We start from the raw sequence: 27855 nt of genomic DNA on the forward strand, positions 1-27855 counted from the left end.
GATCCCTTCACTAATTATGTCACAAACAAATTTACTGGCAGCTATACAGTTCTTTAGGTAATTAGAGATTGCACACATAAAACTATTGAAGTGAAAAAATAAATTAAAAAAAAAAAAAAAAGACTGAACTGCAGCTTAAATATACATATAAACACAGAAGTTGAATTAACGGCAGAACTTTTTAGTTCACCCTGTCTACCTTTGAATGCTATAATGCCTACAAAACCATTTGATCCAAGGCTGTTTTTCCCATAAATCTATGTATCATTAGCATCGGTGTAGTTTCTTTCAGGTGTTGAGTTATCCGTGTATGGATCTCTAGAAGTGATATTATTACATTGTTTTCTGCTTCCTTGGGTTATAAGATTTACCTGATGTCTGATTTTATATATATATTTTTGGGGGTTTAGTTTTCCTTATCCAAATCTGACAAGGAACAGTACGAACGACAAGAGAGACAAGAGCCTCAGCAAGAGATTCTCAAGCGAGCTGCTAAAGACTTGCCCATTTACACAACAACTGCAACAAGAGGTGTGTTCTGTTGGATCTTAAACTTGTATTCATTAGTTTCTGTTGATGGATGGAATATTTATTTATCATGTCTGCGCCGCTGTGATGTCACTGCTCTAATAATCCTTTAATGTGCGTTGTGGCTAATGAACATATATTGTGCTTTTCTCCAGAAAAATAGTTTGGGTGTTTAATAAAAGGAAAAGGCCAATTCAATAATTTATCATAATTAAATTTAACAGTGCATGTAAAACTAAGGTAACTAGATGTTTTAAATATGACAGTACTCGTCAGTTGAAAATTGTCGTCTCTTAAAAGGCAACAAACAAATTATTTCTATTCCACTGCTGTTCTAAAGTGTTCCCACTTCAGCTCTCAAACCTTTCCTTTAGAGGAAAGGCAACTGAACAAGATCGTACATACCCCTATCTCTCACCTCATTTCCACGCTCTAAGGAATTAATTCCTGTTGTACGTCATCGGGAGTCAGTTTGAGAATAAGAACGACAAAGCATAGATTGTAAAAGCCTAATACATTATATTAATGTGATTTGTGGTGCCAAGAAGTTAACATTTCTGCTCTTAAGCTTTCTCGTATGTTTGTGTCTGTGCCAGGAATATACAGTGTTTTTCACTGTGCCTGGCTTTTAGTGCTTTCAACAAATCCTTACCACTGTTAAACATAAAGAACTATAAATTAAGTAGGGAGCAGTAAGCCAACGCTAACAGCTTTAATGTGCATTTTAGAAAATGTTGTGGAAAATCCCTTTTCCAGAGCTAAATCGTGTAAAGGAACAACGTCACGCGGCATAAATAGATACATTGCCAAGTCATATTTTCATAGCAACCTGAACTCTGCTACTTGGAAATGTATTCTATTGAATGGCTGAATACATCAATTCCCCTGTCAATTAATCAGAAAGCAGTTGGTTGATCAAAATTGAGCTAAGCCTTCTGCAGGTTCCTTTTGAGGGTTTGCTGTATATGTGGCGTCAGATGACAGTAGGGACCAGAGGGTTTATTCCATCATCCGGCTGAAGGTAGGACAGAAACAAATTCAAAGACCTCACTGATACAAGTCCCCACCCCTGCTTGCTTCCTGGTATTTCTATCCTACCTTGCTGAAGGATAGATTTTTGGGGGGCTGGACTAGCCTAACTGCCAGTGCAATCGATCCATGGGATCCTCTCTCCGTCTCTCCCCTCTGAAGCCCCTGGGGGGAAGGCATATAAAGAGGACGGGAACATTTTTTGACCTTGGACAACAACTCAAAGAGCTTCTGCTTGTTGAAGGCCATTGGTGGATAAGCTTTGCCTGGCTATTAAGCAGGTGAGAAGGGGCACGTCTGCTCTCTCTGTCAGGCAGATGCGGCCTCCTTGTGGGGAGGGCATGTTTGGAGACGTGCATGCATGTGTTAACGCAGGTTAATCCGGCACACGTGCACAGACTTCATATTTATTTTTTGGGGTTTTTTTTGCAATGCAGGCATACCCCGCATTAATGTACACAATGGGACCGGAGCATGTATGTAAAGTGAAAATGTACTTAAAGTGAAGCACTCCCTTTTTTCCACTTATCGATGCATGTACTGCACTGCAATTGTCATATATATGTGCATAACTGATGTAAATAACGCATTTGTAACCGGCTCTATAGTCTCCCCGCTTGCGCACAGCTGCGGTACATGTAGGGAGCCGGTATTGCTGTTCGGAACGTGCTGACAGGCGCATGCGCGAGCTGCTGTTTGCCTATTGGGCGATATGTCCTTACTCGCGAGTGTACTTAAAGTGAGTGTCCTTAAACCGGGGTATGACTGTATGCTGTTTTCAAGCTTTTGTTGCTGCTGTTAGCTTAAAGCAGGTATTCTTTTGGGTTGTATCTTCTCCTTTTATCATTGCTGCTTTCATAATGGAGCAAGCTGCTAGTAAAGAATCACTTTCTAAGCCTTCAAGTTAATTCAAGGTAGTTGATTGATTTTGCGTGCTTGGGGAAAGAGTGCTGGCGGCTTATTAGGTATTATGTATTTATGAAAGCTTGCAACCAGATGATGGTACTTCAAGCTGCCTTGTAGGGTCCCCAACAGAAGATGAAATTCAGTCTGCATTAGAGCAGCCAGTGCTAAAAATGTGAAGAATGTCTAAAATCTGTAGCTTTAGAGGGGGATATAACGAAGAGGAGTCTGTTTGTTGAACTTGTCGGACCACTTATAAATGCGATGAGCGGTTCTAGAGAAGATGAGAAAATACAGCTACAATAAAATTTGTCACAGTGCTCAAAGGAAGTTCATAAAGTCGTTTAGTAGACTGGGCACAACCTGATAAGTTGCATCCTGAGTAAGTTTCAGAAGATGTACCCTTTTCCCAAACAGGAGTTTAGGACTTGAAACGTACTGCCAATGGGTGGGTGACACCATTTTCGAAATTGGAAGAAAGACTACTATACCAGTTGAGGATGTAGCTTAATTTCTATGGTCAGATGTGAAAAACGTTCTTGGGAAATTATTCATAGCAGCAGGTGCAAAATACAAACCTGCTGTGGCATCCGTCTCAAAACACTTAGATTTTGGGTGACAAATATTGACGAACCATTCGAAAAAGAAGTGAAAAATCTGCAATTATTGATGCCGTAGCAGGACTAAAGCTTTCAGTGTAATTCAGTTTTGTGGCCTAATTTGATTTAATAAGATTAGCAGCAAGATCTATAACCCTAGTAATGGCCGCTAGAAGGGAACTGTGTCCGACACCTTGGTTGGCAGATGCATCATCAAAAGATAAGCTATGCACACCTACATTGGCAGACAATCGTTTATTTATTATATAGAGGTCGCTGTTTCTAAATTGTCAGGAGGCAGAAGTGTCTTTACTCCAAGAAAAACACTGGTGATTTTACGGTTCTCCTCAGCAGTCACAGAGGGACTTTGAGCCTTGTCCCCTGGAAAATGAGGACCAAATAGTTTGTTTTTCTGCCCCTGGAGGAAGAGTAAAATTCTACAGGGAAGTAAACAAATCTGTATGAAATAAGGTGGGTTCATCTTCTCCCGATGGTAAGACAACGCTGAGTTTAGAGCAGCACGGACCTACTCAGTCACAGAAAATTGGGTATTGCAGCTAATTTCCAAAAAGGACTTACTATAAATCCAAGCAGAGAATATAAGGCGTAAGAAATCTTGGTAGGAAGTAAAACCTATTCTACAGAGGACAATTTGGACAGTATTTCAACAGTATATCTTCAGGGCAAGGACAATCTGGTAGATGACTACCTAAGTTAATATCTGTTGCACTAAAGTGAGAATTAAATCGGATTATTATGAGAGAATCCTGCAAAGATTGGGAGTGCCTCAAGATAGATCTGATCGCAACTGTAGGAAAAAATTGTCAATCTACAGTGTTCAAGAGTGCATCATCTACCTACAATAGAGAAATGTTCTCTGTCCAATGGGAGTTTACTCTGGCCTATCCTTTTCCGCCCATCCCATTGATCGTAAGGCAGAAGCCATAATAGTCCTTCCTCTACCATACTGGCAGACAAGGGTCCGGTTTTCAGTCGAAATGGTAAAAGACGACCCCTGGCATCTTTCAGTGGTAGAGGATCTGTTGATGAAGGGCCTTTGCAGCATTCCAATCTTGGGGATACTAGCATTGGCGACTTGGAGACTGAACTGAGATATTTGAAGAAGCAAGGAATCTCAGTTTTAGTAATCACTTCACTGGCTGAAGCAAGGAAAGTATCCACTTCTAAAATATATTAGTCTGAAAGACATTTGCAGTATGGTGCAAAAAAGAACTGAATTTTCTTCAAGCCATATTTGATCAACGATTAAGCCAATGCATCCGTCTGCACTGTTTGCAGCCAAAAAGTCCCCAAGATATCAGTGGGGAGTTATGTCGGAAAACGTCTAGAGCGGCCGCTTTGAGGTATAAATAATGTATCCCTATGTATATGTGTTAATACTTAAAAATGTTAGATTTGTGCTTTGGCAGTATTATTAAACAAGAATTTAGCTTATTACTTCCTACTCTCATATTTTATTCAAGCTGTAAAGAGGGTAAGGCCACTGTTTCTGAAGACCTTTTTTGCTGTATGGGATTTCCATGTGGTATTAAACATTGACAAAAGAGCTTTTTGAGCCTGAATGATGCCCTGCATGAATGATCAGTTATGGACCCAAAGCAAAAACAACATTTTTACTTTCTATCACTTTAGCCAGAAGTCAGCAGGCTGATGGCACATTTAAAAAGATCTTTTCTTGTTGCCCTGTACATTTTAGACCAGTACTACAATTTATACCTAAATGGGTCTCTACATTCCACATTTCACCTCAGCCAAGATGTTACCTTACCTTCCTTTTGCCCGAATCCTGCAAACATAACAAAGGAGAACTTCCATACTTGGGATGTTTTGGTATATAAGAGCTTATTTGGAGAAAGCAAATCATTTTAGAATATCAAACAGACTTTTTTTTTATTACATCAGGTTCAAATAAGGGTTACGCAGCATCAATAGCAAGATGGATAGTGTCTACAATAAAGAGAGCCTATGTAGTTCAAGGGGAGCAACTACTGAAAGCACTTACGGCACATTTGACAACGGCTGTAGACAACTCATAGACCTCAAGAGTCAAGCTTCTTCAGCAGATGGCGGCTCTGTAATTATTGCTTACGTTCTATTGCGCGTGCAGGTATCTGCCGAGGCCAGTGTGGGACATCAAATTCTGCAAGCTGTAGTTTGAGAATATTTCTGTTATCAATCGGCTTCCCTTTTATGAGCAAAATCTTGTGCCCCATCCATACTTTTTAATTACTCTTCTCCTATATCCTTCTGGTGTCTACTGCCACGAGAGATGACCAGATGAGGAGAAAATGGTTTATCAGCTTTCTGTATATTTTCTTTTCCTGTAGTCTTCTCGTGGCAGCGTGCACAAGTCCCCTCACCTTTATTGGTGGAAATGTATTAATAATGTCCTGTTGTTGTACAGTAGCTTGGCAATACTAAATGGGGAGCAAGCAGGGATGGAGCCTTACACAGAGAGTCTTAGAATTAGTGTCTTCTTTTAGCTTGAGGATGGAGTGTGCTCAGGTTCCCTCCCATTTGGTGCCTACCGCCATGAGAAGGCTACAAGAAAGAGATACATTTACGGTATGCTCAAACAATTGTCTTCTCCTGCACCAATGTACTTACTAGAACTGTAAACTACAAATATAAACAGTGTTATTGGTTGAACTTCAAGGAGCAACTTTAACTTACTGGCAATGTCCGTTATCCATGTAATGTAAGATGTAGCTGTTTAGCTTGTGCTACAAATAGCATGGTTTTGATGTGTTTGTGATCCATGTTTCCTTTGATACAGCCATCAGGTATTGTGACAGATGCCAGCTGATTAAACCTGACCGGTGTCATCACTGCTCGGCCTGCGATGTGTAAGTATTTGTTCATTTCCCTTTTAAGAATTTGGTAAATATCCTTAAAGGGCATATTCTAATTGAAGAAGCCCAAAAATACTGGAGAGTGTGCGGCGACGAGATATACAGTATGATCACTTTGAAAACAGAATGTTCAAGATCAAATAAGTCATTGCCTCCCTTTACCACCCATGTGCCATTCAAAATGAGTATTCAAAAAATGGAAAAGCTTCATTATCTTACCAGCACCGATTTGCGTGATCAGAAAATGAGCCAGATATGGAGGATACCCACAGTACTTACAATAATTTTATTATGTAAGTAGCCCTGCCAAGTTGTGCACAATTTTTCCTTAGTCTTCCGTATTAGGGCTCTGTGTGATGGTCTCACACAGCATGCAGTCATGGTGCTGGATGACCCCGAGACAGCCTGTAAGCCCCATACTGATCCCACCCCCAAAATCACTGAGCCTGACAACCACCTACCTAACCCTGCCCCCAAATGTAATTGTCTCTGACACCCACCATCACAGACCATGTAATGCCTATTATCAGGCTACGGAGTGGGGGACTTGACCACTTTGTGTAAGAAATATCTGCCAAGCAAAATCAACATTCGAAGGTTCATTTGTTAGGTCATTCCTGTTTTTTCTATCTTCCACGTGTAACCACTCAACTTCTGTATCTAAGGGATTCTTTAAGGTCCAGAATTGTATTCCTTCACTTGGCTAGCATCAAGAGCAAATGCACAAATGTGTGTGCTCACAAGTCCCCGTCCTGTATGTATACATACAGTTAGGTCCGGAAATAATTGGACACTGACACAATTTTCATAATTTTGGCTCTACGCCACCACAATGGATTTGAAATGAAACAACCGAGATGCAATCGAAGTGCAGACTTTCAGCTTTAATTCAAGCGGTTGAACAAAAATATCGTATGAGACGTTTAGGAATTGCAACCATTTTCATACACAGTCCCCTTATTTCAGGGGCTCAAATGTAATTGGACAAATTAACACAATCATAAATAAAATGTTCATTTTTAATACTTTGTCGAGAATCCTTTACAGGCAATGACTGCTTGAAGTCTGGAACGCATGGACATCACCAAACGCTGGGTTTCCTCCTTTGTGATGCTTTGCCAGGCCTTTACTGCAGCTGTCTTCAGTTGTTGTTTGTTCGTGGGTCTTTCTGCTTTAAGTTTTGTATTCAGCAAGTGAAATGCATGCTCGATCGGGTTGAGATCAGGTGATTGACTCGACCATTGCAGAATATTCCACTTCTTTGCCTTAAACTCCTGTGTTGCTTTCGCAGTATGTTTTGGGTCATTGTCCATCTGTAAAGCGAAGCGCCGTCCAATCACCTTCGCTGAATTTGGCTGAATCTGAGCAGACAATATATCCCTATACACTTCAGAATTCATCCGGCTGCTTCTGTCTTGTGTCACATCATCAATAAACACTAGTGACCCAGTGCCATTGTAAGCCATGCATGCCCATGCCATCACACTGCCTCCACCGTGTTTTACAGATGATGTGGTATGCTTCGGATCATGAGCCGTTCCAAGCCTTCACCATACTTTTTTCTTCCCATCATTCTGATACAGGTTGATCTTAGTTTCATCTGTCCAAAGAATGCTGTTCCAGAACTGGGCTGGCTTTTTTAGGTATTGTTTGGCAAAGTCTAATCTGGCCTTTCTATTCTTGAGGCTTATGAATGGTTTGCACCTTGTGGTGAACCCTCTGTATTTGCTCTCGTGAAGTCTTCTCTTTATGGTAGACTTGGATAATGATATGCCTACCTCCTGGAGAGTGTTCTTATGTTATGAAGGGATTTTTCTTTACCATGGAAAGGATCCTACGATCATCCACCACTGTTGTCTTCCGTGGACGTCCAGGCCTTTTTGTGGTGCAGAGCTCACCAGTGCATTCTTTTTTTCTCAGAATGTACCAAACTGTTGATTTGGCCACTCCTAATGTTCCTGCTATCTCTCTGATGGATTTTTTTTTTTTTTTTTTTGCAGCCTAAGGATGCCCTGTTTCACTTGCATTGAGAGCTCCTTTGATCGCATGTTGTGGGTTCACAGCAACAGCTTCCAAATGCGAATGCCACACCTGGAATCAACTCCAGACCTTTTACCTGCTTAATTGATGATGAAATAATTAAGGAATAGCCCACACCAGGCCATGAAACAGCTTTTGAGTCAATTGTCCAATTACTTTTGGTCCCTTGGGGGCTACATATTAAAGAGATGTAATTCCTAAACCCTTCCTCCAATTTGGATGTGAATACCCTCAAATTAAAGCTGATAGGACTGCACTTTAAGCCCATATTCATTATTGAACTGTAACTTGAATTTATTTTGGTACACAGCCGAAATAACAAAACTTGTATCAATGTCCAATTATTTTCGGACCTAACTGTATATTTATACATACACAATACATGGCGCTAAACACATACACAGCGGCGTACATAAGACAATACAGTCTAGGGAATTATATTACATTAAGTACAACAAACCTAAAATCAGACAATCAAAATGGAAATTCCTGCCCCAGAGAGCTATCAAAGTAGCTTACAATGTAATATTTTGCCACCGAATCACAAATGTATAGCCTGAGGCTTGCTTTAGAAAAGAGGACATGACGGCTTATTCAGTAAACTGCGAAAGCGCAGATCCGGTGCTATCTCGTGGGAAGTCCTATTGACTTTAATTGCAGCTTACTGAATAAGCCGCATTGAGATTAAACCGTGCTGAACTGCTTCCTATGCAAAGTTCTTGATGCTTAGGTGTTCCTTCAGCAATGCTATTGCCACTAAACTATTACAAATACCCACAGAAAGCCAATTAGAACCGCCACTTCAAAGTATGACTGACCAAATTCCAAGGGCAATATGTAAATGGCTATTTTGTGGGATGTGCCACGTCCCTATTTACCGCAATACCCTAAGCAGCTGTTTGGAAATTCCATGAGTTTTAGTGACCGAAGCTAAGAGCAGAAATGCCTCACTTGACAATTTGTTACAGTTACACTGGTCACAGCTTTCATCTAAGGCCACGTCCAGGCTGAGCGAGCGCGCGATCACAAAATATAAAGTAAATTGTTGTGTCCAAGCTGAGCGCGCATGTCGCTCAGCTGCTTGGCGAGACAAATGAATTTGATTTGGCCGCTTGCTAGAGCATCACATGAGGGCGAACCAGCTCTGTGACGTCATAGCCAAGGCATTTTACATTAAATGCCGGGGGAGGCATGAGGCCTCTGTAACATCCCTTACCTGCTGCCAGCCGGGTCTTCGTGACGCGTCACCATGGCAATGTGCGTCAAATGACGTGGGGTGACGTCACATGACCTGCGGCATCATGTCGCCGCGTCGTGAGAGGGGAACGCGAACGCTGCGGCTGAGAGGCAGGGAGGGGCGCAGGTCATAAACTTTGCGCACCCCCAGACTAGAGCATGGTAGATATGTGCTTTAGAGTGCATTACATTTTCCTTACGACAAAAACGCTAAGTTTACAGGTATCTGGTTTCCTTTCTTATGTTATTTGGAAATACATAACTATCATAAAGAGACAAGGTGATGCTGGGAGTTCTAGTATATGGATTATAACAAATGTAGGTTTTTATATAAATATATAGATTTATTTGTTCTGAAATGAAGAGGTTTCAGATATCAAGATGGTTTTTTATTTTGTGGCAATGTCTAGTGTTCGTACATCATTTTTATATATATATATCATATAACAATATTACTTGTGAGCACATTCACATGTCTTAGACAGGTCTGCATCCCTGCTTTTTGCCATTATCACCCAGCATACAGTGCTTCCACCGCAACAAGGGATTCTGGGAAATGACATGCAAATGAGCACAGTGCCACGTTTTGTCTCAAGTCCACATTATATGGAAACCCCTTAAACCAATGCATGCTGCTTTAAACACCGCTTTTAAACATAGCCTGGGATGAGATATTGTTGATGCATATATACAAGTAGTCCTCGCTATCCAACTTTTCACTTTACAACGAAGGGCATATCCAACGCTTTACAATGCAACCCTATAGGCTGTTTTTTGACGCCTGAATGCGTTATCCAACGCTCACCGCCACTGATTAATATGGGACTCACTTTACAACGGTTTCATTATCCAACGCTACTTCCAGAACGGATTCTGTTGGATAACCGAGGACTGTCTGTATATCGTTTTACGATGTATGTTTAATTATTGTATTTATATTTTCATATTATTTTAAAAAAACTAAGATTAAAAAAAAAAACAATTATCCAACATATCTCAATCTTGCATGTACTTTACAGTATGGGTACATTTGTTCACCATCATTTTTTTTTTTAATGTAAATACACACCTCCGCTTAAGGGGGCATCGCAAAACTTTACAGTCAGTTTGAGAACAACTACAATTAAATACAATAAAAATTTTTACACAAAAGACAGACAGGAAGAGCCAGTGTTATAATAATACATGTTGCATTAAATGAACAGAGGTTATACATTCAATTTGCTGACATTTCATGGACAGGTAGAGATATGATTATGGGCATATGTAACATTTACAGTCAGGGTTAAAATAGTGTTAGAAGAGGTAGGATAGACCTTCAATGTGTTAGAGGCCCTGCCTCAAGGAGCTTACAATCTATAAGGCTGGGTAAGTTGAAACATTGTGTACAGGACATGGGAGGGTTGGTGAGTGTCAGAATGCAATACTGTAACAGCTGTAACTTTACCCAACTGTAGCAAACGGCAACACCCTTTGGCTGTCCTTCGGCTGACGCCTTTGGGGCGTTCACTCTTGACTAAATAATTTTGATAAGAATAAAACAATTTTAGCCTGTGGCAATCTTGTTTTTTGCTGCAAGCATCGCCACAGTTAGCACAGGCATTGGAATCTGTAACCAGATGCATTGTGTAGACTTAAACGTTATTTCAAAATCAAAAAGCTTGTTTTGTATTTATACTCCTAATTGCCATTAGTTCAGTTTCAGTAGATGCTGTATGACATTGTTAATGCGATGTGATTTTATGCCATGAGACCCCTTTCAGCACCAGACGATATCTGACACCCCTCAAGGTCTGTAAGGTATTTTGTGGGAGAGCACTGCTTAGTAAACATTGCCCTAATCTTATTAATATGGACACTATTGAAAGTTCTCTTTGAAATATAATATAGATGAGTTATGATCCAATCAATGTGTTGTACTGTGGACAAGGTGCTCGTACTTATTTTTTTAATTACCTGTATAACATTGAATTGCTGCAGCATTAATTTGTCAGTTTAACACACGTTTTGAATTACCTTTAGAAATATACATGAAGTTTTTGTATGTCATGTTTCTTCTTGCAGGTAACCTTTAATTTCTAAATGTGCTTACCTGATAAACCTGCTTTCACTTTGCTAACGTTCCAAGCTCTGAACAGTGGGACTACAATTTTACATGGGCTGTCAATCAAATGTCAAAACAGCACGATGTACAGGAAGATCATTTTCTAAAGACGTTATGAAAACCAGCTACTATATTCTCCTTAAGTGGTCCTTGTTGTTTTGTTTTATCTATATATCTGCATTTATATTGACTGTGATTAGTTGAAATAAAACCTGTTTTACATATTTCTTAAGTGCTGAAAACCTGAACAGAGCTGCAGTATTACAAAACGGAAGTTATTATAGCTGTGTTTTAAGCATCACAGGAGCCGCTCCCTTTGTTTTAATTCCATATCGGATATGTAAATGTCCTTTTCTCATAATGTGTATGGTCATGTGCCTTATTTGGGCAGTGAACTTCCGTGATGTTTATATTGAATGACTGTGTTTCTCTCCTCTCAGATGTGTACTGAAGATGGACCATCATTGCCCATGGTATGTGTTTGATAACTCTGGGATCTACACACCGTTTACCAGAATTCATTCTTCTTCTTTTCCCCCACAATCTGACTTCTGTGTTTTTTGTTTTGTTTTTTAGGGTGAACAATTGTGTGGGATTTTCCAACTACAAGTTCTTCCTCCTGTTTTTGATGTACTCCTTACTGTACTGTCTATTCATTGCTGCTACCGTTCTTCAGTATTTCATAAGGTTTTGGACAGTAAGTGTTTATTTTCTAAATATCGATATATCAACAGTTAATTATTTCGATAGCATTATGAAACAGATCAATGTAAAGGAGCGGGGGTAAGCATGGTAAAGTTATTGCATTTGACTGATTAATGTTCACTGGCACTTGTATAGCTACAAATATACACTTTATCTCCGTCTCTTCTGTTCAGTAGATGACCCTGTAATGTGCAGGTTGCATATTTAACAGGAAATTTACATTACAAATGGGGATGAAGTCACGTTTATGGCATTATTTGAGCCCCTATCTTTTCACATTGTGCTGACGGCTTGTTTTAAAACCTGTGTTAAAATGATAAATGATTTTTATTACTTACGGTTTAGTGATGATCAGCGATGAGGTGTTGGTTAATTTGGTTAATAGCCAATACATGAGTAACAAGAATTATACCAACTTAAGGTATTATTATCGTTTATTTGTGAAGCACCAACATATTCCGCAGCGGGGTACAGAGTTCTGTATATTACATAAACATTTACAAACAAGTGAGGACAAACCTGGACAAACAGATACAAAGAGGTAATGAGGGGGCTGCTTGGCAGAGCTTACACTCTAGAGGGATACATTTTGTTTGTTTTTTCACCACAGTAAGAAAGGTTCTGTATGCAGTGACAAAAAGTGCTAGTTTTCATTCTGATCCAGGTTGAACCTTAACTATATTGTGTTAGAAGGCCATATTGGACTGCATCTTTTTATTACTGTCTGATCATACAAAGACCCTTCTTGGTAAATATATACCTTAGTTTTAGTCTTGCCTCTCTCTTCTGGGAATCTACCAGGTAAGACGGATTTCTATCTAGATCATTGTCAAGCACGATACTACATCATGATCTAAAATGATCATAAGTCATACAATGCATTGTGTCTCCAAGAGCCATCCATATGTTATATTTGTGATGTTCAAGGCATTATAACCACAACTACATATTCCCAAACTGGTTTATTTAACTGTCTGATACCTCATAAAGGACATGGTACTGTAGACATGGAGCCATCTTGATAATGCTCGTGTGCAATTAATATGGGTGAAAATTGCAATGTTGGGCAAAACCATAACACATCGTATGGCCCATTCACTTGAATGAGCTGTAAAGTGTATTATGACTTGGCGCTGCTTAGTAAATATTGCCTTGTTGCTGTGATTTACGAAGCACCGATGAGGGGTCATCGCAGCGAGATCCTGCATTAGGTACCATATGTCAACAGCAGTTTACTCGGGACTGAAGTGCGACACGCCTGATCAGTGTGTAGTGTATCTCTCTGTTTGTGATTTTTACATTGTCTATAGTGGGGTTTCTCTTCTATAAATGGCAGCAACGCCAACACTGAATTCATATCTTTCTGACCAATACTAGTATAAGTCGTAGGTGTCTCCCATTTGTATCCCCTCCTAGTACTTGATGCTGCTGCAGGAAGTGCAGTTCCTCGATCTGTCAGAGAAATGGACTTTGTGTAAAAAAATTCACTTTTAGACGTTCCTTTTTGTTTGCGTGCAAATGCTGATATTTGAGTGCCACGACCCTTCATGACACTTCACATTAAAGTCATGACACAATTGCACTTTCATTGTTTTGTTGTGCCAAAATCTCTTCCACACCTAGTAAATTTAGATGGAGAATTAAGATTTAGCTTGAATGGCAACTGAATTATGTTGAATTTTAATGCAAAGGAAATATTCGTCCACTATAAATATATATATTTTAAAAACACAAGCTTGCCCTCCATGTCATGGTAACCCCAGATTAGACAAGTCCCAATTTGTAGTATTTTTTTACCATGGCCTCTGAGCTGAATTCCTCTTGCTTCTTTAATGTTCCTGGGGGAAGGATCTCTGACATGTAAACCTTGTCGTTAGTAGATCACTTGGGAGTAAGTAGGCAGGGAGCTTAAACCATTAGAAGATCACCATCCTTCCAAAAACACTAATCCAGTCCCATGGTAAGCTGAACCCATTTTGCAGGCTTTCATGTAGCATGAGATAAGTAATCAGGAGGTAACATTTAGTTTTTTGTGATTTTGGCTCTGTTGATCTTGTTTTTTTGATCCAGTAAATTCGAAATAAATTGCAAGTACAGTATTATTTTTTTGGCACTGAGCTTATAACACATGGGACTGTATAAATATATTTAGGTAAAGACTTTTTTTTTTTTTTTTATTATGACCAATGACTTAAGTATGTATGTTCTGGATCAATTCAATTTATAGTGCAGCCTTTTGCTCTTTAATGGGGTGAATTAAGGAAGAGGAAATTGTATTTGGTGAAAGGTGTTTTGAAAGTAAAATGGCTATTATATCTGAAGTCCAAATAAGGCACAATAAAATGTGCTTTTAAGAAATGTATACTTTAAATCTTCTTGGACGTTTCTTATGCACCGTTAAAAAATGTTTATCGATTATTTTATTTTCAATGCTGGTGTTGCCTGAAACATAGAGCATCAATTTCTTAAATGTGCAGTAGAGCTAAGATGATGTGGATTTGTGAACCATACTCTCTTTTGTCACATCATTGATCTCTAAGCTTTCGTCTTTCCTTCCCAGAATCCTTTTCCTGCAGTCTCTCATTTATCAAACCGTACGTATTTATAATGAAAAGATCCTCTTCAGACTGAAGTGGCTAAATAAATAGGTAGGAGAGGAAATGGAAGGGAAGAGGCAGGCATTTAGATTCTAAGGCTAAGGTCCCGTTGCACGCGTCCGCACGGCTGGCTTGCTTGCCGGCGGCGCGTGCAACTCGCTGTACCGCGATCTGCGGTCTACAGGATACTTTTCTCGGAGCGGGGGGGCGTGGCCAAACGGGTCGGGGGGGCGCTGCCATGACGTGAGGGGGCGCTGCCATGACGTGAGGGGCCGGAGCGGGAGGTGGGCGGGAGTGGGAGGATTGACAGGGAGGGGGGGGGGCGTGGCTTGAGCGGAGGGACCCGCTACTCTTCCCCCCCCTCCCTCCACGGGCTGCAGGAGGGACCCGCTACTCTCCCCCCCCCTCCCTCCACGGGCTGCAGGTAAGTAAAAAAAACACACACACGCAGGCACTCATACATACATACATACATACATACACACACACACACACACACAGGCAGGCACTCACGCACTCATACACACACACACACACACACACAGACAGAGACAGGCACACACACACATACACACACACACACACACACATACACACACACACACACAGGCAGGCACTCACGCACTCAGACACACACACAGACAGGCACTCACGCTGCTTTCACTCCACACTCCTCCCCGCTCCCCGAAGCCTCTCCTCCTCCCGCAGCCTCCCCTCCCCATTGGCTCACAGCCACACCACGTGACGCTTAACGCTAGGAAACACCATTCTGTGGTGTCTCTTAGCGGCTGACGCGCCACAGCGTGTGATCAGCTGTGCAGCCAGTGGGGACCGGGACCGGCTCGCAAGGATTCCCCTGCTGGTGGGGAACTCGCTACATTGCCGCCCGCGCCAACGAGCGCAGCGGGTCCCAGGCCTTAGTCAGAAAGGACAGAGGCATCATATCAGAATTATAAAGAACAAACCAAAAGATACAAAGGGGCAATAAAATTAGCAAACAATGCAAATGAAAAAGGATTGCAATAGAAAGTAAGGTCAACCCTAACAAGTTCTTTACCTTAATAACAAAGATTAGAAAAGAAAATACAGGTAGTCCAACATTTCACTTTACAACGAATGGCATAACCAACGTTTTAAAATGCAACCCTATGGGCCGTTTTTCGACGCCGGATTGCGTTATCCGACGCCTGAATGCGTTATCCAACGCTCACCACAACTGAATAACATGGGATTCACTTTACAACGGTTTCACTATCCAACGCTACTTCCAGAACGGATTCCGTTGGATAACCGAGGACTGCCTGTATAAGACCCTTTCAGTGAGATGGTCAGGCAAATTATTGGAGATGAGGAAAAGGCAGAGGTATTAAAATACATTCTTTGCCTCTGTATTTAGCAGGGAGGAATCCATTGCAATAATAGTGCCACATTTGGAAGCCGCCACCACCTCTATTAATTAACAATTGGTTTAAATGAGGAAGAAGTGCATAGGCGAATTGATAAAATTAAAGTAAATAAAGCACCTGGCCCCGATGGCATACATCCAAGAGTTCTTAAAGGAGCAATCCATGCACTATCCTACATGTGTGTTTTGTTAAATCGGTTCTATAGTATTGGATAATACTATATTTTTTTCTTCAGCTCTTGATGCCATTTTTTATGCGTTTTTGATCTTCCTTTGATTTTTATAGCAGGTTTTAGAACACTTGTCCAGCGGTGTAAAATATTTGCAATACTTTCCTGTTTGATCATTTGTTGACAATATTCCCAGCAGTTTGATCTGCAAACTGTAACAATAGATAATGTTACCATAGTAATATAAGAATACATTGTAGCTGCTGAGTTTGATTGCAACTGAAAGACAGCCATTTAGTGAACCCTGGGAAGCAGGTTTTTGCTGATCGATCACGGGAGAATGAATCAATCAATCAATCGGCAGCTTAAGTAATTAATTGTCAATAAAGGTAATCAAAGGCTGCATATATTAAAACACTTTTTATAAAGTGCTGCTTGTGCTGCCTCTTTAAGGAGCTAAATTCAGTAAAAGCCAAGCCGTTACATTTAATATTCAAGGACTCATTCCCGCAGGTTCAGTACCACAAAATTGGTGTAAAGCAGAAGTGGTGCCTATATTTACCAAATGGAGTTGGATCACAACTGGGGAATTACAGACCTGTAAGCCTAACATCAATAGTGGGGAAACTACTTGAAGGTTTAGTACGGGATAATATTTGTGAATATCTAATGGATAATAAAAGGATTAGTAATAGTCAGCATGGATTTATGAAGGATAGATCGTGCCAAACTAACCTTATTTGTTTCTTTGAGGAGGTAAGTAGGAATTTAGACCAGGGTAATGCAGTTGATGTGGCCTACTTAGATTTTGCAAAGGCTTTTGATACGGTGCCACATGAGGTTAGTGTACAAAATAAAGCAAATTGGACTCGGTAAAAATATATGCACCTGGATTGAAAAAACTGGTTAAAGGACAGACAGAGATATATAGTAAATGGAACCATTTCAGGTTGGGCTAAAGTAAGTGGAGTACCTCGAGGATTGGTACTGGGACCACTGCTGTTTAACTTGTTTATTAATGACCTTGAGGTTGGCATGGAGAGCAAAGTCGTCTCCATCTTTTCTGATTACCCTAAATTGTTTAAGGTAGTAAAATCAGAGCAAGATGTAATTTCTCTCCTGAAGAACTTGGATAGACTGGAAACCTGGGCAGGTAAATGGCAGATGAGGTTTAATACAGATAAATGCAAAGTTATACATTTGGGGAATAAGCATAAACACTCAATTTACAAATTAAATGGGGCAAAAATAGGTCAATCCTTGATGGGGAGTGATTTAGGGGTGCTTGTAGACCCCATGCTTGACAATAGTGCCCAATGTTACATAGTAGCTGCAAAGGCAGATAAGATCTTATCTTGCATTAAATGGTGGTATGGATGGGAAGGATGTATGTATAATTATGCAGTTCTATAAAGCATTTGTAAGACTACACCTTGAATATGGGGTACAGTTTTGGGCACCACTTCATAGAAAATACATTATGGAATTAGAAAGTGTAGAGAAGAACCACCAAATGAATAAAAGGGATGGGAAATCTGACTTCTGAAGAGACACTATCTAAATTAGATTTGTTTACTTTAAAAAAGAGGCGTCTAAGAGGGGATATAATAACTACAGTATATACAAATATATTCAGAGTCAATACAAAGAGCTTAGAAAAGAACTATTCAGTGCTGTTTCAGTGCATCAACAACCCATTTATTATATCCTACTGTTCTTTCATAAGGGATTTTTTTAAAAGGCAAATTGGAGCAAAACAATGGCTTTTGATGAGACCCAGTATACAAAGTTTAAGCACTGGTATACAGTATGAGGCGGCATGGTTCAAATGGCCACAAGCACTTCCAACTACTTGGCAGCTTCTATTTGCTTTTGGGACATGACACTGACTATCTGCAGCATTGATCTCCTGTCTTTTGATTGCCTACATCTCTGAGATCCTGAGTGGTTTCCATAATCCATTGTATGTATATTATTTATATAGTGCCAACAGTATACGCTTTACAAAAGCAACAATACAGGGAATTCTAATATAAGAAGTGCAACAAACAAAATGAACCAATAGGACAGGAAATCCCTCCCCCGGAGAGCTTACAATCTAAGTTGATGTTTTTGAGGTGCCTGCTCTGGTGTTACCTGCAGTGCCAGAATATACTGACGGTTCAAAGCACTACTGCTTAAGCTTTTCTGTGTATTGGCAACGCTTTGTATGACCGGATCCTCTGCCTTCAGAACCAAGTAAAAATAGGTTTCTTGGGACAATACTCTAAAGTATTATTAACTTACAGTATTATTAACTTACAGTATCTCTCTTTGTATTGTCCGGTATGTAATGTTTGTGAACATCTTTAGTAACCCTTGGAGGAAATGTCGGCTCATTAAACAATGCATACATCGGTCTGCATGAACATAATGTATTCCCGTCCCATACTTTCATTATGTGATAAAACCATGTTGGTGTCTAATAAATTGTCTTTGTTTGTGTAAAGCTGTGCCGCAGGAAATCTGAAGAGAGTTGTCCACAGGTAAAATAACTAGTTGAGTGATTTATTATTGTTCACTTAAACTTAACTATAAAGGGTCATTTCTTGAAAACTGCATGAACAATCTCTTATAAAGACAAATTGATGCTGCCCTGCGTGTTGTTACTTAATTTCAAATAATCAGCGACCTGTTCCCAATAGAAAGGCATTTGTAATGTGACTAAGAGGAGCTGTGGTTGCTTAGACCTTTTTTCTTTTTTTATGTGTCTGTTTTATATCTAGATTAATCCTTATGACTACAGTTTCATAAACCAATCCTGCATACATGTTTTTGTCTTGGTGTATGTGTTTTTAGGCTTTCTGAAAGTAGCAAAACATGTGAAATCTTATTGGGGTTTTTTTGTTATCAGTTCTTTAGTGTTAGATTGTGTGTGTGTGTGTGTGTGTGTGTGTGTGTGTGTGTGTGTGTGTGTGTGTGTGTGTGTGTGTGTGTGTGTGTGTGTGTGTGTGTGTGTGTGTGTGTGTGTGTGTGTGTGTGTGTGTGTGTGTGTGTGTGTGTGTGTGTGTGTGATTTTATTAAACTCTTAAAGTAATTTTTAATGAGTTTTTTAATTCATCCTTTCATTTCTATAGCAGGTCTTTAGCCCACCTCCCCAACAGTGCAAGATCTTTGCAACACTTTCCTGTTTATGATCATTTGTTGCCAATGTTTCCAGCAGTTTGAGCTGTAAACTGTAACAATAGTCAATGTTACCTTGTAGCTGCTTAGAATGTAGAAGTATACATTATCACACGCTTTACATATACAAATAATTTTAAAAATGGGGGTGGGGAGTAGTATTGCTGCTTGAAGCTAAACTTCTACCTGCTCAGGACTTGGACCTAATTGTGAACCTTCACATTAAGGGGTAAATTCTGAAGCTGCGGTTTCCGGACAAAAAATGTCTAGTGACTGCACTGGTTTTTTTTTTCCAGCCAGAAACGGCCCGAGCTGCAGCTTCCAAGTATGTAGAATTTACTTTAAGCGGTTTAAAAACTGGCTTCCAGACCAATATATATATATATATATATAGATAGATAGATAGATAGAGCCACTTGGATGCTCTCCTGCTATCCTCTCCTGTGATGTCAAAACATACACAGTGAGAGTTCTGAGCACAGCCTGTGATGGACTGCAGGTGTCTCATTTAAGAGAAGCAGCCAATGGCCTCAATTTAAATTCATTTGTCTCCAGAGAAGGTACACTGCATTGTGTGGAGTTGAAGAGGTGGATGTTTTATCACAAGAATATAACCCATGTAATGGACAGGTTTACGAACATTTCTAGTACACCAAGTAGTGATTTCAAGGGGCAGTTCACTCTGTCCTAAGTGTTCAAATAGCAGTAGTGCATTTAGGCCCATATTTACTACGCAGTCTTTAACCATAAGAGACTTTCTGACGCTGGAAGATATTGTACATCCCATTGACTGAAATGAGTTGTTAGGGATCTTACAGCAGAAGACTGCTTAGTAAATATGGTCTTTAATTGGCATAATATAGATGATTGCTGCAAGGAAATCAAACAAAGAAATAGCTAACTGTAAAGAATACCAAAGCCAGGATTTACTAAGCTCCGATCTGGGTTATCGCTCAGTGATCCCATGTTAACTGTCATTTGTCAATAGAAGTTAACACATGATCACTGTGTGATGACCCATATCTGAGCTCCATTAATCTCCCTGTAAGAGTTGGGTAACGTAGAGAATTACACGGTTCCACATGCAAAGAAAAACATACACATTTCACAGGGCACAGAAGTTACATCTTGATTTATGATGACTACATATTTTGAAAGAAGAATTAGTTTGGCAAATGTAGGAAATATTTGTATGGTCTGTTAGTTGAGACTGTCCGTCTAATGTTTGAACATTAGAAAATGTAACGACACGACCGTTTGATATGTATTTATCTAGCTGCTGAAGTGCCAGGTTTTGTATAAACCTCACAAAGCACTTTTATCAGACTAACACATGTTATACTTTCTCTCTCTATAGAATGACCTCCCAGACACTCATGCGAAATTCCATGTCCTTTTCCTTTTCTTTGTGGCTGCAATGTTCTTCATCAGCGTACTGTCACTTTTCAGCTATCATTGCTGGCTCGTTGGCAAAAATAGGTCAACCATAGGTAAGAGATGAAATGTGTACTGAACATAACATTTCTTGATATAACCTCTTTTTTGCATACTTTGTGACCGCGCCCTGACACATGGAACATTTACACTGAGTTCCAGGTGACATAGATGTAGCAGTAAAAAAGCAAACCTAACACAAAAGAGAGTTACTACATGCATTTGATCCCTGGAGCTGGTGGATGGGTACCTGGTAATGTTTGTTGATTAGCATCTACCGTAAATCATTGTAAGTAATGAAGTAAACACCTGCCTCTCCCTATCCCCAGTACACAATTTACTTTGGTATCCTCTGTCTTCCAGCCGCCAACTGATGCAAAATGACAAGATTTTTCCAAGGAAAAAAAATCTCATTGGTTTCATTAGAAAGAAGTTTCACTAATTTGCTGCTGTTTTTTTTTTGGTCCCCGTTTTGCAGCCAGGAAACTTTGATAACTTGGTGTTTTCCCAACATTTCTTTACACAAAGCCTCCAAAAAAAAACGTTTCTTCGTGTTTGCTTGTACCGTCCTGTTTGGAAACTTGCATAATAAGTCAATGTTATGGCCCCATAAAGGGATTTTCATAAAATATCATTTTTATTAAATATAATGGCTAACACCAGGAATGGGTAAAGTGGCTTTTCCTCACTTGCTCATCCTATCCATCACGCATTCTTTCTTATAGCTCAGTGTTACTTTGTCGCACCTGAAATATTATAGGTTTGGGTAAAGAGCCAAATTTTTCAGATCTAGCAATACCTCAAATACCCCAAAACTGGAACAACCTACCGGAGACTCTTACATCCACCACCAGTCTAAGTTCTTTCAAATCTAAGGCCTCGTTCAGGGTGCTGGCTTCGGAGGGAGGGCGTGCTGCCGTGCGTGCTGCCGTGAGAAACAAAGTATTCAATTTGAATACTGGTTGTCAGGGTAGCAACTGCCCTGTCTCCGAAGCAAGGAGTTGAAGCTGGCTACAGTTTCAATAAACGAAAATTTCGTTTTTTGGAGCTGCAGCAGCGTCACAGGGACCTAGGCAGCCAATGAAATCATTCTTGAGAATGATTTCATGACTGCAACCTCGATACTTAACCTGCCGTGTGTATCCCCGCCCCCTCCAACGTTGAAAAGTCTGCTGGGGGATAAACACAGATCGCCCAGCAAACTGCTGCACTGCCGCCCTCCCTCCAACTCCTGCAGCTGGCACCCTGAACGAGGCCTAAGGCTGTCACACATTTTAATGTGGTCTGTAATTGTTTCATACGCCCATAATATAAATTATCCTTAACTGTGCATGCAATGTCTTGTATATAATGTATACCCTGCTCATTATGTAACTGTATTTGTAAACATGTATTATTTGTCTTAACTCTGTGCCCAGGACATACTTGAAAACGAGAGGTAATTCTCAATGTTTTACTTCCTGGTAAAATATTGTATAAATAAATTTTATGCACAACGCCTGCTTTGGACAATATACTATAGAAGGCCCTTACTGCTTCACCGGACTTATACATTTTGAAAAATCCTTTTGTCTTTGCTTTGAACTTGCATCAAAAGTTACGCAGTTTACATAACTTTTCGTGGAAGTACCATTTGGGTTAGAGACTCACGTCCTTTTGCTTCGCTGCGATCAATACTTAGTCCCCATTCAGAATCATAGTACACGGATGTGCATGGCATAAATAAACAAATAATGACACGTGCGTTCTGTATAGTATAACTCCTAAATAGGAACTCCGTAATAGGAACTCCGTACAGCTTCGCCGCTACACAATTCACATATTGAGTGCCTGTTCCCAGAAATTACACAGTGACAAATTGTGTAACTCCATTTCAAAGCTGTAGAAAATTCTGGGACAATTTTCATGCGAACGGCAAGATAAATCTCACAAACATCCCCACGCCAGGTATGTTAAGCCTGACTACATCTGTATATGTGCGGTGTCAACTTTTCATGGCTGGAGACTAGTATCTTGCATGTGTTATGCGATGCATTTCAGCCCCTTACGAGTTGAAGGGGTTTGCATTCACGTGTTTATTTTTGAAGGTTTTTACTATTGCTTCATTTAAATCTCCTGTTTTTCAACATGCAGTATAGATATCGAATAGTACTCATTTTTTTCTTATGAAAGAGTTACTGGTGTATTTAGCACTGTACATAAAGTGTTTGCACGAGGCTGACCTGCAGAGCTTACAGTCTCATTTTCGTACCTGCGGCACAGGCAGATGAAGTGACTAGCCCAACGTCAGAGCTGAAACTGGGCTCCCCTTTTTTTCCAAAGCAGTACGAGGATATTTTATTCCAGTAACCACCGCCTGTAGTTCATACAGAGATGATGAACAAGTGCTTTTAAACCATATACGCCTTTTTTTTGTATGTTGCAAATATAATAGGTTGTTGGATGACACCATGCTCAGTTAGTTTGGTTAACTGAATCAAAGGATATTGTGCTCTCAATGATTTCATGTTTTTATTTTGATTTTGTATACTTTACTTTTTCATTTTGTTGTCTTTCTCATTCAGAGGCATTCCGAGCTCCCTCATTTCGAAGTGGCCCAGAGAGAAATGGCTTTTCCCTTGGTTTCAGCAAAAATTTGAGAGAAGTTTTTGGTGATGAAAAGAAGTTTTGGGTACTGCCTATTTTTACAAGGTATATTAAGTTATTGTTTGCAGGGCTTCCTCTATCACTGTCTTTTTGTGGCCCGTGCTTTGTGTTATAGAATGGTATGTACCCTGCCTGTTGCTTCAAGGTTCAATCTCACTAAGACAGCCAAAAGATAACCTTATGTAATCAATATAACAATATAATTAGAGTCCTTAAACTATTGTAACTATGCTAAAAGCAAACATCTGGCTTCTTTGATATCTTTCCATATTGGGTTTCTTAGGAGCCTCTGGCAGTGTTTTTTTTACCCTTAGCCTACCCCAGGGGTGTGTGAGATTGTTTTTGGGGCGCCGCGGTGGTTACAGAGGCCCTGCACTCTTCCCCGAAGCATTTAAATTATAAGCCGGGGGACCGTACGAGGCCTCTGCAACCTCAACTTACCAGGATTCAGCCGGCTTCTGGATGCGTCACATGGCAACGCAGCGTCAAATGACCACGCTTGGGTCACGTGACGACACGACCCGCTGCGTCATTTGAGAAGGTGGGGCTGGGGCTGGCATGCAGGGGGCGCAACGTAGAAACTTTGAGCACTCCTGGCCTACCATGTCCTGATCAGTCGGCCAATAAATGGGGTTAGAGAGGGGAGATCTGGCTTTTAAACTTGCTCAACACAGACACAGGGGACAAAAGGGAGTAGCCAGAAGAAATCAAACCCCCACCAAGTCTCTGCTCACCATGTTTACAAACTAACTGTAACAAAAAATTATTTAAAGACGTATAGGTGGCAGAATTTTTTTTTATCAATCACCCAGATATAACCCCTTAAACATGTCACTGCCAATAGTATATTTTGGCTTTTCTCAAATCAGAACACGCACTTATGCAACACTATTCATCTGATTTAAAAATGGAGCCCTGTGTTTAGACTTTGTGTTCACAGTAAATTGTGACGATTCTGCCCAGCATTCTATTGATGCCCAAACCTCCAACACACACTTTTTTGTGTTGTTGCCTTTTTGGCAGTGCATAACACCTTTTTTGCACTTTATTGTGATATTTGTAGTGTGTAGATCAGTGTGTTTGTCTTCCTTGTCCCCCTTCCCCAGTCCTCCTGGGTATGCCCCTCTCTGGGGGAGTATTTATTTGGGTAGCTGCATCTTGAAAGTGCCCTGTGTAATATGTTCTGTTTATGACATTTTTGTGCTCTCTTTTCCATGAAATTGCTTTGTGTTTGACCTCTATTAGTATCCCAGCTGTTTGTGCTGCTGGTACTGTTTTATTTTTTTAAAATAACTTATCAATATAATTGGCTTTCTTGAAAATAATACCGCCGCCCTAAATGTAATCATTTCACATGTGTAAAATTAATACGTCTCCATTTTCTTAGATATTGTAATATTGAAGTTATGCGGCAATAATTGTTCTTCGTTAGCGAAACAAAACAAGAAAAAATGATCACGTCTGGATCAACATTTTAACTGTACATACAATGCTTCGTCATAATGTAAAATAAATTCGGTAAAGATTGCAATAACATTTCAAAAAGCATTTGGTTTCCATGGACACATTAAAAGATTTATATATATTATTTAATGTAAACCGGCCTACAGCAGAGGAGAGCAGGCAAAGGGGACGCAGCAAATAAAGTTTGCGCCCCCTGCACTGGACAATGTTGAGACTATGCAAACCGTTCAATGTGTCATGTTACAGCTTGGGCGATGGCTGTACCTTTCCCACTCGCCTGGTGATGAGTGATCCAGAGCAAAATGCTGCTGCAAGCCAAAGTGATTCTGCCAAACAGTACGTGTGTCTTGTGCTTTTTCTTTGCATTCGGAACAATTTAAGCAAATAGGGGGTGGTACAATTCCTCATTCCTGTCCAGTTTTACATTTGCTTGTGTATTTTTTTTTTTTTTTTTTGCATTTCCATGTTTGTGTATCACACTTATTTACATCTCTATAGCCAGACTTGCTATTATCATTTATTTGTAAAGCGCCAACTTATTCCGCAGCGTGGTGTGGGGGTACGGGGTTATGTAAATGACATTAACAGAATGACATCACAAATAAGGACAAACAAGTGCAAACAGGTACAGAAAGTAATGAGGGGCCTGCCCATGGGAGCTTACAGTGTAGAGCAGGCCTGCACAACACGCGGCCCGCGGGACGCATGCAGCCCGCCTGCACTCACTGTGCGGCCCGCGGCGGCTTTCTGCTCCCCCCCTCCCTCCCGAGTCCACTCTCCCGCGCCCCCCCCCCCCCGCGAGCCCGCTGTCAACCCCCCCCCCTGCAAGCCCGCTCTCTCCCCCACCCCCTGCAAGCCCGCTCTCTCCCCCCCCCCTGCAAGCCCGCTCTCCCCCCCCCCCCCCCGCAAGCCCGCTCTCCCCCCCCTGCAAGCCCGCTCTCCCCCCCCTGCAAGCCCGCTCTCCCCCCCCCCCTGCAAGCCCGCTCTCCCCCCCCCTGCAAGCCCGCTCTCCCCCCCCCCCCTGCAAGCCCGCTCCCCCCCTCCCCCCTGCAAGCCCGCTCTCCCCCCCCCCCCCCTGCAAGCCCGCTCTCCCCCTCGCAGGGTAGCAGCACGCTCTAGCATTGGGGCACTTCCTTTGCTGCCTGCTGCTTGCTAGATCTTGCGTGCACTCCTGCCTGCTCTGCCGCCGCCTCCTCCACTGCAAGCCAAGGGAAGGGGAGAGGAGGGAGGGAAGGGTTTGAAGTGCAGGGGGGCTTGGTGTGAGGTGCTGGGGGGTTAATGTGAGGTGCGGGGGGGGTTAATGTGAGGTGCGGGGGGGGTTAATGTGAGGTGCGGGGGGGGTTAATGTGAGGTGCTGGGGCCTGGGGGCTTGATGTGAGGTGCTGGAAGGTTAATGTGAGGTGCTGGGGGCTTAATGTGAGGTGCTGGGGGCTTGATGTGAGGTGCTGGGGGCTTGATGTGAGGTGCTGGGGGGTTAATGTGAGGTGCGGGGGGGTTAATGTGAGGTGCGGGGGGGTTAATGTGAGGTGCTGGGTGCTTGATGTGAGGTGCTGGGGGGTTAATGTGAGGTACTGGGGGCTTGATGTGAGGTGCTGGGGGCTTGATGTGAGGTGCTGGGGGCTTGATGTGAGGTGCTGGGGGGCTTGATGTGAGGTGCTGGGGGGCTTGATGTGAGGTGCAGGGGGAGTTGATGTGAGGTGCAGGGGGAGTTGATGTGAGGTGCAGGGGGCGAGAGTGATGTGAGGTGCAGGGGGGAGAGTGATGTGAGGTGCAGGGGGGGTGGTATGTGTGTGGTGTGCAGGGGGGTATTGTGTGTTTGATGTGGAGGGGGAGTATTGTGTGTGTGGGTGAGGGGGAGAGATGGGGGTATGAGAGATAGATGGGGAGTATCGCAAAGATTGATAGTGAGGGGTTCTGATATGAGGATGATGAAGGGTGCTGGGGGAGATATGAGGATGATGAGGATGAGGTGCTGGAGGAGAGAGGATGATGATGATTTTACCCGTGCGGTCCAATTTTTTTTTCCTTGGAGCAGTTCGGCCCTTCTCACGTTACGAGTTATGCAGGCCTGGTGTAGAGGGAATAAGGGGCACTTCACAAAGTGAAGTGGCTGCTTATTGTGGGATGGAGTGCATCTCAAGAAGGAGAGTGGTCCATCTGTAATTATTGTATAAAAATGACATGTTATTTTAGCTTCGTTCGTGTGTGTGTGTGTATATATTTATATAGCAGAAAATAGCCGTGTTAGTCCAGTTGCGATAGTGCAGAATAAATGAGTTCTTCAGTATTAGGTGATACCTTTTTTATTGGACTAACAATTTGTCATAGGACAAGCTTTCGAGAGTTATCCTCTCCTTCAGGTCAAGCAATACTGATATACAAAAGATTCAATGGCTAAAACAGTGTTGAGAAAAAAATTGAGAACATTCAATGTTAAAGGATCATACAGCTGCACATCCAGGAATATAGTGTATATGATTCAGTGCAACAGATGTGACCAAGGTTGCTACATTGGGGAAACCAGCCTAAAACTACAAGGAAGAATAAATATGCACAGACACTCTATACTCCATCACGAAGAAGGAAGATACTGCTCACCTGTGGGACATCACTTCTCACAACCAGATCATTCCATAAATGATTTAAAAATCAAAATCCTCAATGGAATATTTAAACGCACCTAAGACCGGAAAACATTTGAACTCAGAATGATAAGACTCTTTGACACCAAAACCAAAGGACTTAATGCGGACATGAGTTTTCTCACACCCTATCAAAATTGTTTGTAATTATCCTGCTTGCCTCCGTTTTTATCCACACTTTCTCCCTCCCCCTCCTCCAGAATCCCTCCCCCTCCCCCAGAATCCCTCCCCCTCCCCACCTTTCCTTGTCACTGTCCCCTGGCTTCAAACACTTTTAACACCCTACCTTATCTACAGTACATATCTGTTGTTTTTTTT

General features: G+C 41.3%; 1 protein-coding gene across 5 annotated transcripts in view; it reads left to right on the forward strand.

The window, feature by feature from the left end:
- ZDHHC20 (zDHHC palmitoyltransferase 20) overlaps window positions 1-27855 on the forward strand; it is a 65730-nt gene that overhangs the window by 31832 nt on the left and 6043 nt on the right. For 3 of the 5 annotated variants that reach the window (XM_075592263.1, XM_075592267.1, XM_075592265.1), the window contains 8 exons: window positions 411-531; window positions 5857-5926; window positions 11753-11785; window positions 11889-12009; window positions 18679-18714; window positions 20709-20841; window positions 23350-23476; window positions 25142-25231. In XM_075592263.1, coding sequence (XP_075448378.1) covers window positions 411-531; window positions 5857-5926; window positions 11753-11785; window positions 11889-12009; window positions 18679-18714; window positions 20709-20841; window positions 23350-23476; window positions 25142-25231 — 731 coding nt within the window. The remainder of the gene's footprint in view (window positions 1-410; window positions 532-5856; window positions 5927-11752; window positions 11786-11888; window positions 12010-18678; window positions 18715-20708; window positions 20842-23349; window positions 23477-25141; window positions 25232-27855) is intronic. The other 2 variants (XM_075592264.1, XM_075592268.1) reach the window with 1 other exon arrangement.

Source organism: Ascaphus truei, chromosome 3, assembly GCF_040206685.1.
Source record: "Ascaphus truei isolate aAscTru1 chromosome 3, aAscTru1.hap1, whole genome shotgun sequence".
NCBI lineage: Eukaryota > Metazoa > Chordata > Amphibia > Anura > Ascaphidae > Ascaphus > Ascaphus truei.